The sequence below is a fragment of the Entelurus aequoreus genome, linkage group LG06, assembly GCF_033978785.1.
Source record: "Entelurus aequoreus isolate RoL-2023_Sb linkage group LG06, RoL_Eaeq_v1.1, whole genome shotgun sequence".
Lineage (NCBI taxonomy): Eukaryota > Metazoa > Chordata > Actinopteri > Syngnathiformes > Syngnathidae > Entelurus > Entelurus aequoreus.
The window spans coordinates 43882286-43897072 of NC_084736.1; the positions used below are offsets into that span (position 1 = coordinate 43882286).

Sequence of the window (14787 nt, forward strand, 5' to 3'; positions counted from 1 at the left end):
CGGAAGTAACTTTTTCCATGAAGAGGAATGTGTTAGGTTGCGCCCTACAAAGTAGTTTTACTGCAAGTATTGTGCTTATTACACACTAGCTGTTGGATTGTAACATTCATCTTAGTTGTAGTTTTCACTACCAAATTTGGAGATATTAAAATCGCCATGTAGAATAGCTAATGCTAATAGTAGCCTGTCTATGACAAATTCAATGTAAATTAGCATCAAGCTAGTGCATTTTGGAAGAGTAAAGCCTTTCTTTACATTAGAGCTTTTTCTACCAAGCATACTTGCTTTGTTGGTGTTAAAAATTGCAACGTTACTTCGAGGGAGTTTGGCTGAGTGATTGTTTACGTGAGCCATTTTTAGTCTGCAACCGAACGTGACGAGTCTGCAATCGGTATCAAAATATGGCACTGTTTGATTTTACACGAATCAATACTCGGTAGTACCGACGTAATTTGGTTGGTGCCTACAAAAGTACCGAATGTGGTCCTCATCCATACATGTAAGTGGTGCAGAATAAACAGGGTCAAAGTGCATCCTGTCATCTCGAGCAAAAGTCTCAAAGTAAAACAGAAAGCCGTGACAAAGTGTGGCGTCTGCGTCTTACACGGTCACGTTGCGATCGGGGCAGCTGTCCCCAAAGGTGCCCCCTTGTTCCTTGAAGGTAATGAGGTTCCAGACGGCCATCAGGGTGTCCTCAGGCACATTGAAGTGGAACAACTCCACACTCGCGAAGGAGTTAAAAGCACTGAGTTTACGAGGCGTCCGGGTGAAGTATTCAGTCACAAAAAGGCAATCTGCAAAGGAAAAAAAAGAATAAGAGGGAATGTTTTTTTTAAGGCATCTGTGTGTGTGCGTGCTCTGGAGCATCCTGCTTAATGTCAAATCCTTGGATTACATCCAGCTGAGGCTCCGCGTATAAAAGCAGCAGCAGATCAAGTGACAGGTGTAATCTGCCATATTACCCGCATGAGCCAGGCTGGCATTGAGCTCAGCCAGCAGGTGGGCAAAAAGAACAGCAAAAGTTGCTTGGCAGTCATTTAATTGCTCTGCGCTGCACACAATAATAGAAAGATGCTAGGACGTCTGCCGCTGGCCTTGATGGGAACACTGAGGCAAGAAAATCGAGCGACCCTCGGCAGCGTGTTCTGATGTGCGCTCGTAAAAGGAGAACAATTACAACACACACACACGCGCACACACACACACGCACACACACACACACACACACACACACACACACACACACACACACACACACACACACACACACACACACTCTCTCTCTCTTCTCTCGGAAGCAACCTTGAAAGCTAAAGCTCAAGAAACACCAGAGAATGAAGCAATCTTGTTGTCAAGAGCTGAAGTGGGATCCCAGCTACAAAGCTCCCTTTTATTGTTACTCATCCCCAGAAAATGCGCCGTCTCAAGTGGGAGCTTTCTATACATTCATCACATCCATCTTGGCAATCAAGGAACCATATTTGGTGACTAAAATAGCACACCCTGCACTACAACACAGTGACAGGAGTCACACTGAAATATAAAGAACTTTAGGGTGCACAAAAAAAATCGATTCACATTCCAATCTCAAATCTTTTTTATCCAGATTTAAATTAATTAATTAATTTATAAAATATAAAATGTATAATGTATATATATATATATATATATATATATATATATATATATATATATATATATATATATATATATATATATATATATATATATATATATATATAGTGTATATACTGTATATATATACACACTATATTGCCCAAAGTATTTGGCCTCCTGCCTTGACTCACATATGAACTTGAAGTGCCATCTCATTCCTAACCCATAGGGTTCAATATGATGTCGGTCCACCTTTTGCAGCTATTACAGCTTCAACTCTTCTGGGAATGCTGTCCACAAGGTTGCGGAGTGTGTTTATAGGAATGTTCGACCATTCTTCCAAAAGCGCATTGGTGAGGTCACACACTGATGTTGGTCGAGAAGGCCTGGCTCTCAAGTCTCCGTTCTAATTCATCCCAAAGGTGTTCTATCGGGTTCAGGTCAGGACTCTGTGTAGGCCAGTCAAGTTCATCCACACCAGACTCTGTCATCCATGTCTTTATGGACCTTGCTTTGTGCACTGGTGCACAGTCATGTTGGAAGACGAAGGGGCCCGCTCCAAACTGTTCCCACAAGGTTGGGAGCATGGAATTGTCCAATATGTTTTGGTATCCTGGAGCATTTAAAGTTCTTTTCACTGGAACTAAGGGGCCAAGCCCAACTCCTGAAAAACAACCCCACATCAAAATTCCTCCTCCACCAAATTTCACACTCGGCACAATGCAGTCTGAAATGTACCGTTCTTCTGACAACCTCCAAACCTAGAGTCGTCCATCAAATTGCCAGATGGAAAGTTAAGTTAAAGTTAAAGTGCCAATGATTGTCACACTGTCAGGGTTGTCCCTGACAGTTTGGTCAAGTTTTAGTTTGCCTCTGCGTTTGTCTTGGTTTCCTGTTCTTAGTTTCCTGTCAGTGCTTTTATTTTGTCTTCATTTCCTGATTCTCCCTGAGTGCTTTGTCCCCTCAGCTGTGGCTGATTGGCACGTGGCCACACCTGGTGCCAGTCAGCCAGCTGCCTATTTAAACCTGTACTGCCCTCCAGACACTGCTGGATCATTGTCATTGTAGTATCTACCTGAATGTCACTTGTCACTTGTACCTGTAGCTTCTACCTATTTGTCGTTGTAGCTCTGTCTACTTTTGTCCACTCCGCTCAAGTCATAGTTCCTTCGTGTCACAGTAAGTGTTTTTGTTCAAGTTTGTTCTCCGCATTGTGCGCGCCTTTTGTTTGTTCCCTTTTGTTTGTTTTTTGCTATAGAGCTGAATTAAATCATGTTTTCCTGTTCAATGCCTGCTGTCTCTGCATCTTGGGGTTCGTCACCTACAAACTCTGACAGAATGATCCAGCCTAACACGAACCTCGCAGAGATGTCCATGGCGGAGAGGCTTAACAAGGCTTTAGAACTAATGGCTAATTCAAAGAAAAGTTCGGCCGCTTTTCAAGCCCTCTCCCACCCACCCCTGTCGTCTGTGGGCCTATCTGGGGACGTCTGGGATCCGTCCCTTGGGGGGGGGGGGGGGTTATGAGTAGCTGTGCAGCTGGGGAGGCACAGCTACTCACCCCAGTGGGTCTGCAAGAGATGGCGCCATCATCTCCGAGGGGTCTGCAACAGACGGCGCCATCCTCTCCGGTGGACCAGCAGGGGTCTCCACCACCCTCTCCGGTGGACCAGCAGGGGTCTCCACCATCCTCTCCGGTGGACCAGCAGGGGTCTCCACCACCCTCTCCGGTGGACCAGCAGGGGTCGCCTCCACCACCCTCTCCGGGTGGCCAGCAGAGGGCGCCGCCACCACCCTCTCCGGGTGGCCAGCAGAGGGCGCCGCCACCACCCTCTCCGGGTGGCCAGCAGAGGGCGCCGCCACCATCCTTCCCGGTGGGCCCTCCCACGCCGGCGGTCGAGCCGCCTCGACAATTGCGGTGGCGTTCAACACGCCGTCGCCACCTGACTCTTCCCCGCTGGTTGCGGGGACACTTGGCCTGGCGGCCCACCTCCTTGTCCTCCCTCCACCCTCCCTTGACTTTGGACTGTTTTTTTTTTTTGGGTGGGGGGGATTTTTTGATTACGTCTGGTATCCGTTATGGGAAGGGGGGCTACTGTCAGGGTTGTCCCTGACAGTTTGGTCAAGTTTTAGTTTGCCTCTGCGTTTGTCTTGGTTTCCTGTTCTTAGTTTCCTGTCAGTGCTTTTATTTTGTCTTCATTTCCTGATTCTCCCTGAGTGCTTTGTCCCCTCAACTGTGGCTGATTGGCACGTGGCCACACCTGGTGCCAGTCAGCCAGCTGCCTATTTAAACCTGTCCTGCCCTCCAGTCACTGCTGGATCATTGTCATTGTAGTATCTACCTGAATGTCACTTGTCACTTGTACCTGTAGCTTCTACCTATTTGTCGTTGTAGCTGTCTACTTTTGTCCACTCCGCTCAAGTCATAGTTCCTTCGTGTCACAGTAAGTGTTTTTGTTCAAGTTTGTTCTCCGCATTGTGCGCGCCTTTTGTTTGTTCCCTTTTGTTTGTTTTTTGCTATAGAGCTGAATTAAATCATGTTTTCCTGTTCAATGCCTGCTGTCTCTGCATCTTGGGGTTCGTCACCTACAAACTCTGACACACACACAGCGAAATTATTCTCTGTATTTGACCCATCACCCTTGATCACCCCGTGGGAGGTGAGGGGAGCAGTGAGCAGCAGTGAGCAGTAGCGGTGGCCGCGCCCGGGAATCATTTTGGTGATTTAACCCCCAATTCCAACCCTTGATGCTGAGTGCCAAGCAGGGAGGTAATGGGTCCCATTTTTATAGTCTTTGGTATGACTCGGCCAGGGTTTGAACTCACAACCTATCGCTCTCAGGGCGGACACTCTAGCCACTAGGCGTGATTCATCACTCCAGAGAACGTGTCTCCACTGCTCTAGAGTTCAGTGGCGATGTGCTTTACACCACTGCATCCGATGCTTTGCATTGGACTTGGTGATGTATGGCTTAGATGCAGCTGCTCGGCCATGGAAACCCATTCCATGAAGCTCTCTGCGTACTGTACGTGGGCTAATTGGAAGGTCACATTAAGTTTGGAGCTCTGTCGCAACTGACTGTGCAGAAAATCTTTGCACTATGCGCTTCAGCATCCGCTGACCCCTCTCTGTCAGTTTATGTGGCCTACCACTTGGTGGCTGAGTTGTTGTTGTTCCCAAACTCTTCCATTTTCTTATAACAAAGCCAACAGTTGACTTTGGAATATTCAGGAGCGAGGAAATTTAACGACTAGATTTGTTGCACAGGTGGCATCCTATGACAGTTCCACACTGGAAATCACTGAGCTCCTGAGAGCGGCCCATTCTTTCACAAATGTTTGTAGAAACAGTCTCCATGCTTAAGTGCTTGATTTTATACACCTGTGGCCAGGCCAAATTATTAGGACACCTGATTCTCATTATTTGGATGGGTGGCTAAATACTTTTGCATATATTTGTATATATATATATATATATATATATATATATATATATATATATATATATATATATATATATACCTGTGTATATATATATAAAGACAATACAACATACATCCATAAATGTGGATGCATATGCAAAAGTGCAATATATTTATCTGTACGGTACTCTATTTATTTATATCTGCACCTTATTGCTCTTTTATCAATCAATCAATCAATGTTTAATTATATAGCCCTAAATCACAAGTGTCTCAAAGGGCTGCACAAGCCACAACGACATCCTCGGTACAGAGCCCACATACGGGCAAGGAAAAACTCACCCCAGTGGGACGTCGATGTGAATGACAATGAGAAACCTTGGAGAGGACCGCATATGTGGGTAACCCCCCCTCTAGGGGAGACCGAAAGCAATGGATGTCGAGTGGGTATGACATAATATTGTGAATGTCCAGTCCATAGTGGATCCAACATATCCTGCACTACAACGGGCTAATGCAACGAAATTTTGTTCTTATCTGTACTGTAAAGTTCAAATTTGAATGACAATAAAAAGGAAGTCTAAGTCTAATATATATATATATATATATATATATATATATATATATATATATATATATATATATATATATATATATATATATATATATATATATATATATATATATATATATATATATATATATATATATATATATATATATATATATATATATATATATACAAACCCTGTTTCCATATGAGTTGGAAAATTGTGTTAGATGTAAATATAAACGGAATACAATGATTTGCAAATCCTTTTCAACCCATATTCAGTTGAATATGCTACAAAGTCAACATATTTGATGTTCAAGCTGATAAAAAAATTTTTTTTTGCAAATAATCATTAACTTTAGAATTTGATGCCAGCAACACGTGACAAAGAAGTTGGGAAAGGTGGCAATAAATACTGATAAGGTTGAGGAATGCTCATCAAACACTTATTTGGAACATCCCACAGGTGTGCAGGCTAATTGGGAACAGGTGGGTGCCATGATTGGGTATAAAAACAGCTTCCCAAAAAATGCTCAGTCTTTCACAAGAAAGGATGGGGCAAGGTACACCGCTTTGTCCACAACTGCGTTAGCAAATAGTTAAACAGTTTAAGAACAACGTTTCTCAAAGTGCAATTGCAAGAAATTTAGGGATTTCAACATCTACGGTCCGTAATATCATCAAAAGGTTCAGAGAATCTGGAGAAATCACTCCACGTAAGCGGCATGGCCGGAAACCAACATTGAATGACCGTGACCTTCGATCCCTGTATCAAAACTGCATCAAAAACCGACATCAATCTCTAAAGGATATCACCACATGGGCTCAGGAACACTTCAGAAAACCACTGTCACTAAATACAGTTTGTCGCTACATCTGTAAGTGCAAGTTAAAGCTCTACTATGCAAAGCGAAAGCCATTTATCAACAACATTCAGAAACGCCGCCGGCTTCTCTGGGCCCGAGATCATCTAAGATGGACTCATGCAAAGTGGAAAAGTGTTCTGTGGTCTGACGAGTCCACATTTCAAATTGTTTTTGGAAATATTCGACAATGTGACATCCGTACCAAAGGGGAAGCGAACCATCCAGACTGTTATCGACGCAAAGTTCAAAAGCCAACATCTGTGATGGTATGGGTGTGCATTAGTGCCCAAGGCATGGGTAACTTACACATCTGTGAAGGCACCATTAATGCTGAAATGTACATACAGGTTTTGGAAGAACATATATATGTCTTTTTAATGGACGCCCCTGCTTATTTCAGCAAGACAATGCCAAGCCACATTCAGCACGTATTACAACAGCGTGGCTTCGTAAAAAAAGAGTGCGTGTACTTTCCTGGCCCGCCTGCAGTCCAGACCTGTCTCCCATCGAAAATGTGTGGCGCATTATGAAGCGTAAAATACGACAGCGGAGACCCCGGACTGTTGAACGACTGAAGCTCTACATAAAACAAGAATGGGAAAGAATTCCACTTTCAAAGCTTCAACAATTAGTTTCCTCAGTTCCCAATCGTTTATTGAGTGTTGTTAAAAGAAAAGGCCATGTAACACAGTGGTGAACATGCCCTTTCCCAACTACTTTGGCACGTGTTGCAGCCTTGAAATTCTAAGTTAATTATTATTTGCAAAAAAAAATTAAGTTTATGAGTTTGAACATCAAATATCTTGTCTTTGTAGTGCATTCAATTGAATATGGGTTTAAAATGATTTGCAAATCATTGTATTCCGTTTATATTTACATCTAACACAATTTCCCAACTCATATGGAAACGGGGTTTGTATAATAATGAGGCTAAAGGGAATGGAAACACCTAGCTTGTTTACCAGCTATATAGACATCCCCAGCACGCCTGCATCCTTTCTACGACCCACAGCTTGACTTATTCCAACGTTTAGTCATGCCCCTGACATGTTTCAGTGATTACTTTCACCCTCCAACTACTGTTTTACTATATTAGTAGCATACATATTATCATACTGCTATCATGTTAATGCCTTAGTGGACTTATGTTTGGACTTGAGTCCCGGCTCTGGCCTTATAGTCTGGCCTGGCGCACCTTTCCTATGTTTTGTTTTTGTCATTCACATGTATTCTTCAACGTACACTCTGCTGGAACACATTGCTGGGTTGCAACGACTTGACCAGTAGGCAATTTCGAGTTCCGGCTCTTTGCACTTCAGCACTTGGCAATCACTCCAGCAGCACTGAGAGCGGACTCAGCCAAACTACCTCGAGGTAATGTTGCAATTTTCAAGGCCAAAAAAAAAATTGACTCCAAAAACGCTCCAACGTAAGTAAAGTGAGGCTACACTTTTCCAAAACTGCGCTAGCTTGATGCTAATATACAAAACCCAAAACCAGTGAAGTTGGCACGTTGTGTAAATGGTAAATAAAAACAGAATACAATGATTTGCAAATCCCTTTCAACCTCTATTCAATTGAATAGACTGCAAAGACAAGATACTTAACGTTCGAACTGTGTGATGGTATGGGGGTGTATTAGTGCCCAAGGCATGGGTAACTTACACATCTGTGAAGGCGCCATTAATGCTGAAAGGTACATACAGGTTTTGGAGCAACATATGTTGCCATCCAAGCAACGTTATTATGGACACCCCTGCTTATTTCAGCAAGACAATGCCAAGCCACGTGTTACAACAGCGTGGCTTCATAGTAAAAGAGTGCGGGTACTAGACTGGCCTGCCTGTAGTCCAGACCTGTCTCTCATTGAAAATGTGTGGCGCAATATGAAGCGGTAAATACGACAACGGAGACCCCGGACTGTTAAGCTGTACATCAAGCAAGATTGGGAAAGAATTCCACCTGAAAAGCTTAAAAAATTGGTCTCCTCATTCCCAAACGTTTACTGAGTGTTGTTAAAAGGAAAGGCCATGTAACACAGTGGTAAAAATGCCCCTGTGCCAACTTTTTTGCAATGTGTTGCTGCCATTAAATTTTAAGTTAATGATTATTTGAAAAAAAAAATTGTTTCTTAGAGTGAGCATTAAATATCTTGTATTGCAGTCTATTCAATTGAATATAGGTTGAAAAGGATTTGCAAATCATTGTATTCTGGTTTTATTTACGAATTACACAACGTGCCAACTTCACTGGTTTTGGGTTTTGTACATTGGTTTTTGCTACTGATTTTAGCATTAGTGACTTTACATGGTGTTTTCAACGCCTCCAAATTTTTTAATGAAAACTACAACTACGAACAAGGCAAACTGGTCCTAGGTGAGGGATCAGACAAAGAGCAGCTCGAAGACCTCAATGAAAGATAAAAACAAGGAACCCAGATTTCCCTCGCCCGGACGCGGGTCACCGGGGCCCCCCTCTGGAGCCAGGCCCGGAGACCCCGGGCCTGGCGATGGCCAGCGCCTGGTGGCCGGGCCTGTCCCCATGGGGCCCGGCCGGGCACAGCCCGAAGTCGCAACGTAGGTCCCCCCTCCAATGGGCTCACCACCCATAGCAGGGGTCATAGAGGTCGGGTGCGAAGTGAGCTGGGCGGCGGCCGAAGGCAGGGCACTTGGCGGTCCGATCCTCGGCTACAGAAGCTAGCTCTTGGGACGTGGAACGTCACCTCGCTGGGGGGGAAGGAGCCTGAGATAGTGCGCGAGGTTGAGAAGTTCCGGCTAGACATAGTCTGACTCACTTCGACGCACAGCAAGGGCTCTGGAACCAGTTCTCTCGAGAGGGGCTGGACTCTCTTCCACTCTGGCGTTGCCGGCAGTGAGAGGCGACGGGCTGGGGTGGCAATTCTTGTTGCCCCCCGGCTCAGAGCCTGCATGTTGGTAGCTTCCCTCCACCTTCGGGTGGGGGAACGGGTCCTGACTGTGGTTTGCGCTTACGCGCCAAACCGCAGCTCAGAGTACCCACCCTTTTTGGATTCGCTCGAGGGAGTACTTGAGAGTGCTCCCCCGGGTGATTCCCTCGTTCTACTGGGGGATTTCAACGCTCATGTTGGCAGCGACAGTGAAACCTGGAGAGGCGTGATTGGGAAGAATGGCCGCCCGGATCTGAACCCGAGTGGTGTTTTGTTATTGGACTTTTGTGCCCGTCACAGATTGTCCATAACGAACACCATGTTCAAACATAAGGGTGTCCATAAGTGCACTTGGCACCAGGACACCCTAGGCCGCAGTTCCATGATCGACTTTGTAGTTGTGTCGTCGGATTTGCGGCCTCATGTTTTGGACACTCGGGTGAAGAGAGGGGCGGAGCTTTCTACCGATCACCACCTGGTGGTGAGTTGGCTGCGATGGTGGGGGAGGATGCCGGACAGACCTGGTGGGCCCAAACGCATTGTGAGGGTTTGCTGGGAACTTCTGGCAGAGTCTCCTGTCAGAGAGAGTTTCAATTCCCACCTCCGGAAGAACTTTGAACATGTCACGAGGGAGGTGCTGGACATTGAGTCCGAATGGACCATGTTCCGCGCCTCTATTGTCGAGGCGGCTGATTGGAGCTGTGGCCGCAAGGTAGTTGGTGCCTGTCGTGGCGGTAATCCTAGAACCCGTTGGTGGACACCGGCGGTGAGGGATGCCGTCAAGCTGAAGAAGGAGTCCTATCGGGTTCTTTTGGCTCATAGGACTCCTGAGGCATCGGACAGGTACCGACAGGCCAAGCGGTGTGCGGCTTCAGGGGTCGCGGAGGCAAAAACTCGGACATGGGAGGAGTTCGGGGAAGCCATGGAAAACGACTTCCGGACGGCTTCGAAGCGATTCTGGACCACCATCCGCCGCCTCAGGAAGGGGAAGCAGTGCACTATCAACACCGTGTATGGTGAGGATGGTGTTCTGCTGACCTCGACTGCGGATGTTGTGGATCGGTGGAGGGAATACTTCGAAGACCTCCTCAATCCCACCAACACGTCTTCCTTTGAGGAAGAAGTGCCTGGGGAATCTGTGGTGGGCTCTCCTATTTCTGGGGCTGAGGTTGCTGAGGTAGTTAAAAAGCTCCTCTGTGGCATGGCCCCGGGGGTGGATGAGATCCACCCGGAGTTCCTTAAGGCTCTGGATGCTGTGGGGCTGTCTTGGTTGACAAGACTCTGCAGCATCGCGTGGACATCGGGGGCGGTACCTCTGGATTGGCAGACCGGGGTGGTGGTTCCTCTCTTTAAGAAGGGGAACCGGAGGGTGTGTTCTAACTATCGTGGGATCACACTCCTCAGCCTTCCCGGTAAGGTCTATTCGGGTGTGCTGGAGAGGACGCTACGCCGGATAGTCGAACCTCGGATTCAGGAGGAACAGTGTGGTTTTCGTCCTGGTCGTGGAACTGTGGACCAGCTCTATACTCTCGGCAGGGTCCTTGAGGGTGCATGGGAGTTTGCCCAACCAGTCTACATGTGTTTTGTGGACTTGGAGAAGGCATTCGACCGTGTCCCTCGGGAAGTCCTGTGGGGAGTGCTCAGAGAGTATGGGGTATCGGACTGTCTGATTGTGGCGGTCCGCTCCCTGTATGATCAGTGCCAGAGTTTGGTCCGCATTGCCGGCAGTAAGTCGGACACGTTTCCAGTGAGGGTTGGACTCCGCCAAGGTTGCCCTTTGTCACCGATTCTGTTCATAACTTTTATGGACAGAATTTCTAGGCGCAGTCAAGGCGTTGAGGGGATCTGGTTTGGTGGCTGCAGGATTAGGTCTCTGCTTTTTGCAGATGATGTGGTCCTGATGGCTTCATCTGGCCAGGATCTTCAGCTCTCGCTGGATCGGTTCGCAGCTGAGTGTGAAGCGACTTGGATGAGAATCAGCACCTCCAAGTCAGAGTCCATGGTTCTCGCCCGGAAAAGGGTGGAGTGCCATCTCCGGGTTGCGGAGGAGACCCTGCCCCAAGTGGAGGAGTTCAAGTACCTTGGAGTCTTGTTCACGAGTGAGGGAAGAGTGGATCGTGAGATCGACAGGCGGATCGGTGCGGCGTCTTCAGTAATGCAGACGCTGTATCGATCCGTTGTGGTGAAGAAGGAGCTGAGCCGGAAGGCAAAGCTCTCAATTTACAGGTCGATCTACGTTCCCATCCTCACCTATGGTCATGAGCTTTGGGTTATGACCGAAAGGACAAGATCACGGGTACAAGCAGCCGAAATGAGTTTCCTCCGCCGGGTGGCGGGGCTCTCCCTTAGAGATAGGGTGAGAAGCTCTGCCATCCGGGGGGAGCTCAAAGTAAAGCCGCTGCTCCTCCACATTGAGAGGAGCCAGGTGAGGTGGTTCGGGCATCTGGTCAGGATGCCACCCGAACGCCTCCCTAGGGAGGTGTTTAGGGCACGTCCGACCGGTAGGAGGCCACGGGGAAGACCCAGGACACGTTGGGAAGACTATGTGTCACGGCTGGCCTGGGAGCTGGACGAAGTGGCTGGGGAGAGGGAAGTCTGGGCTTCCCTGCTTAAGCTGCTGCCCCCGCGACCCGACCTCGGATAAGCGGAAGAAGATGGATGGATGGATGGATGGATGGATACAACTACGATGCACATCACAATCAACAGCTGGTGCGTAATAAGTACAGTACAGTACAGTATTAACACTTTTTAGGGCGTGACAAAAGACTAAACTGACTAGCCAACACACCATAAACTACTGCTATCTAATATCTTGGACTTGTAACTGTAATTGCAACTTTATGTCATACTTGCAAATGAGACTCAAAAATATGATAATAAAACAACATATAACAACTGGACAGCAGTTATCGTAATCCGCTAATTTTTTAAAAAATATTGCAATAAAAATTACTGTATTATTAAAAACAATTAATGTTTATTAACACACAGAAATTTACCGAAAATTTGCATCGTTACGTAACGGTATCAATTACCAGGTTGCACAAATCTGTACCGTATCGGTTCAAATGTGAATGTAGCCATCCCTACATGTATGTGAAGTGTAGTGGTTTGACCCTCTACAACTAGTAACTACACACATTCAAATTTTTTGGTGTTATTATACTATATTCCAATATTCTGTTACACAATAAAGTGTCAATGTGCTTTATAAACTAAATGCAAAGGCATTTTCTATGCTCTAACGTTCTTTTATGTTTTTTTTGTTGTTTTTTTACTGATCATGGTAAACTATTTTTAGGTTTTTATTTTTATTTTGTAATTTTCTATTTGATTTATTGATATTTTAGTACTATTATTCTCTCAATATTGTTTTATTAATTTATTAATGTGTCATTTATATTTTATTATGGTATTATATACTATATTCCAATATTCTGTTACACAATAAAGTGTCAATGTGCTTTATAAACTGAATGCAAAGACATTTTCAATGCTCTAATGTTCTTTTATTTGTTTTTTGTTTTTACTGATCATGTCAAACTTTTTTTAGGTTTTTATTTTCATTTTGTGATTTTCTATTTGATTTATTGATATTTTTAGTACGATCATTCCGTCAATATTATGTTTTATTAATGTGTTATTTTAATTTTATTATGGTATTATATACTGTATTCCAATATTCTGTTACACAATAAAGTGTCAATGTGCAAAGACATTTCTAATGCTCTAACATTCTTTTTTATTTTATTTTTTATTGATTATGTTAAACTCTTATTAGGTTTTTATTTTCATTTTGTAATTTTCTATTTGATTTATTGATATTTTTAGTACTATTATTCTCTCAATATTGTTTTATTAATTTATTAATGTGTTATTTATATTTTATTATGGTATTATATATTATATTCTAATATTCAGTTACACAAAGTGTCAATGTGATTTACACAATATATACTGAATGCAAAGGCATTTTCAATGCTCAAATAGAGCATGGGGCATTTTTTTTTACTGATCAGCTTATCTAGAACACACCAACATATTATTTATTAATTATGGCTTATTGAAACTACAGGAGCTAGTAAAGTTACAGACATTATGTGTTATGTTTAAGGCTAAAAGTAAAACATTACCAACAACTTTACAAAAAATGTTTGTCATCACTTCTGAGAATGAAGAGCATAGAATAAAAGGTCATTTCAAACATCAGTATTCGAGGACAACTTTATATCAGTGGTGGGGGTTAAACTATGGAATTATCTTTACAATGAGATAAAAGATTGTAGAAATATATTCCAATTAAAAAATATATATAAAGACAGAACAGTAAGATCATATGGACAGCCCCCGTCAGTGTCTACATTTTGCGTTATATTTACTATTTTACTTATTTTTTTGTGTAGTTTTGTATTTGTTTTGTATCATCCCGTGAGGTGTATATTGTTTTTTTTGTTCGGTTTGTACTTCATGACGTTTTGCACTTGTTTTTTTTTGTTTGTATTCATTATATTTGGATGTATTTGTTTGGTTTGTATGCCTGTGAATCTGGGCTATCCATTAAGTAAGACTATTTATTATGTTGAAGGGGGCAGGAATGATTAAGATGTTCTTCATCCTGTTCCTTCTCAAGCATAGGTGTGTTAGTATGTGTTTAGTTGCTAAAGTTGAATTGTCTATTGATCAAAAATGCACATCAATGAAGGACATAAATAAAAATGAAATGCAATTAAATGAAATGTTAAACTCCTTTTATGTTTATTTTTATTTTGTAATTTTCTATTTGATTTATTGATATTTTTGTACTATTATTCTCTCAATATAATGTTTTATTAATGTATTAATGTGTTATTTATATTTTATTTTTGCATACTGTATATTTTAAAATAGGTTCTATACTTTTCTTTTTTTTTTTGGTGTAAAGCACTTAGGGAAAAGTGCTGAATAAAAAACATTGGATTGATTGATTGAAATGTACCTAATGATGTGACCAATGGGTAGATAAACAATGTTCAGAAACATGACCCAGTTAAGCTCTGCCTAGATTGTAACTGATTTTTCTCTGAATTGTTGATGACTTGTAAGACCACCAATTGATCAGTAGTAGGACTTCACAGTCCCTCCAGGATTTTGCAGATTTGTTTTGTGATTGTTGCAGCCTAAAATGCCTAAATCTGCCAGAAAGTTAAGCATCTTCTACCCCCAATAATATTGAACTGTTGTGATTTTATGAATGTGTTAATGTTCCTTATAAGCTTAACTTAAAAAAGCACATGATTTCAACAGATATTGTAAAATAAATTGATGTTTTACTCATTTTATACAATACAGACCTAAAAGTAGACACTAGATGGCAGTAAACTCACTGTACTGCTTTAAATAATTATAACTACTAATAGTAACAATTTATTATAATTACTACAA

General features: G+C 43.4%; 1 protein-coding gene across 1 annotated transcript in view; it reads right to left on the bottom strand.

Annotated features, from left to right (window-relative positions):
• LOC133652230 (transmembrane protein 8B-like) overlaps nt 1-14787 on the bottom strand; it is a 194468-nt gene that overhangs the window by 174994 nt on the left and 4687 nt on the right. The window contains exon 2 of the mRNA XM_062050745.1: nt 605-794. Within this exon, the coding sequence (XP_061906729.1) occupies nt 605-794 (190 nt within the window). The remainder of the gene's footprint in view (nt 1-604; nt 795-14787) is intronic.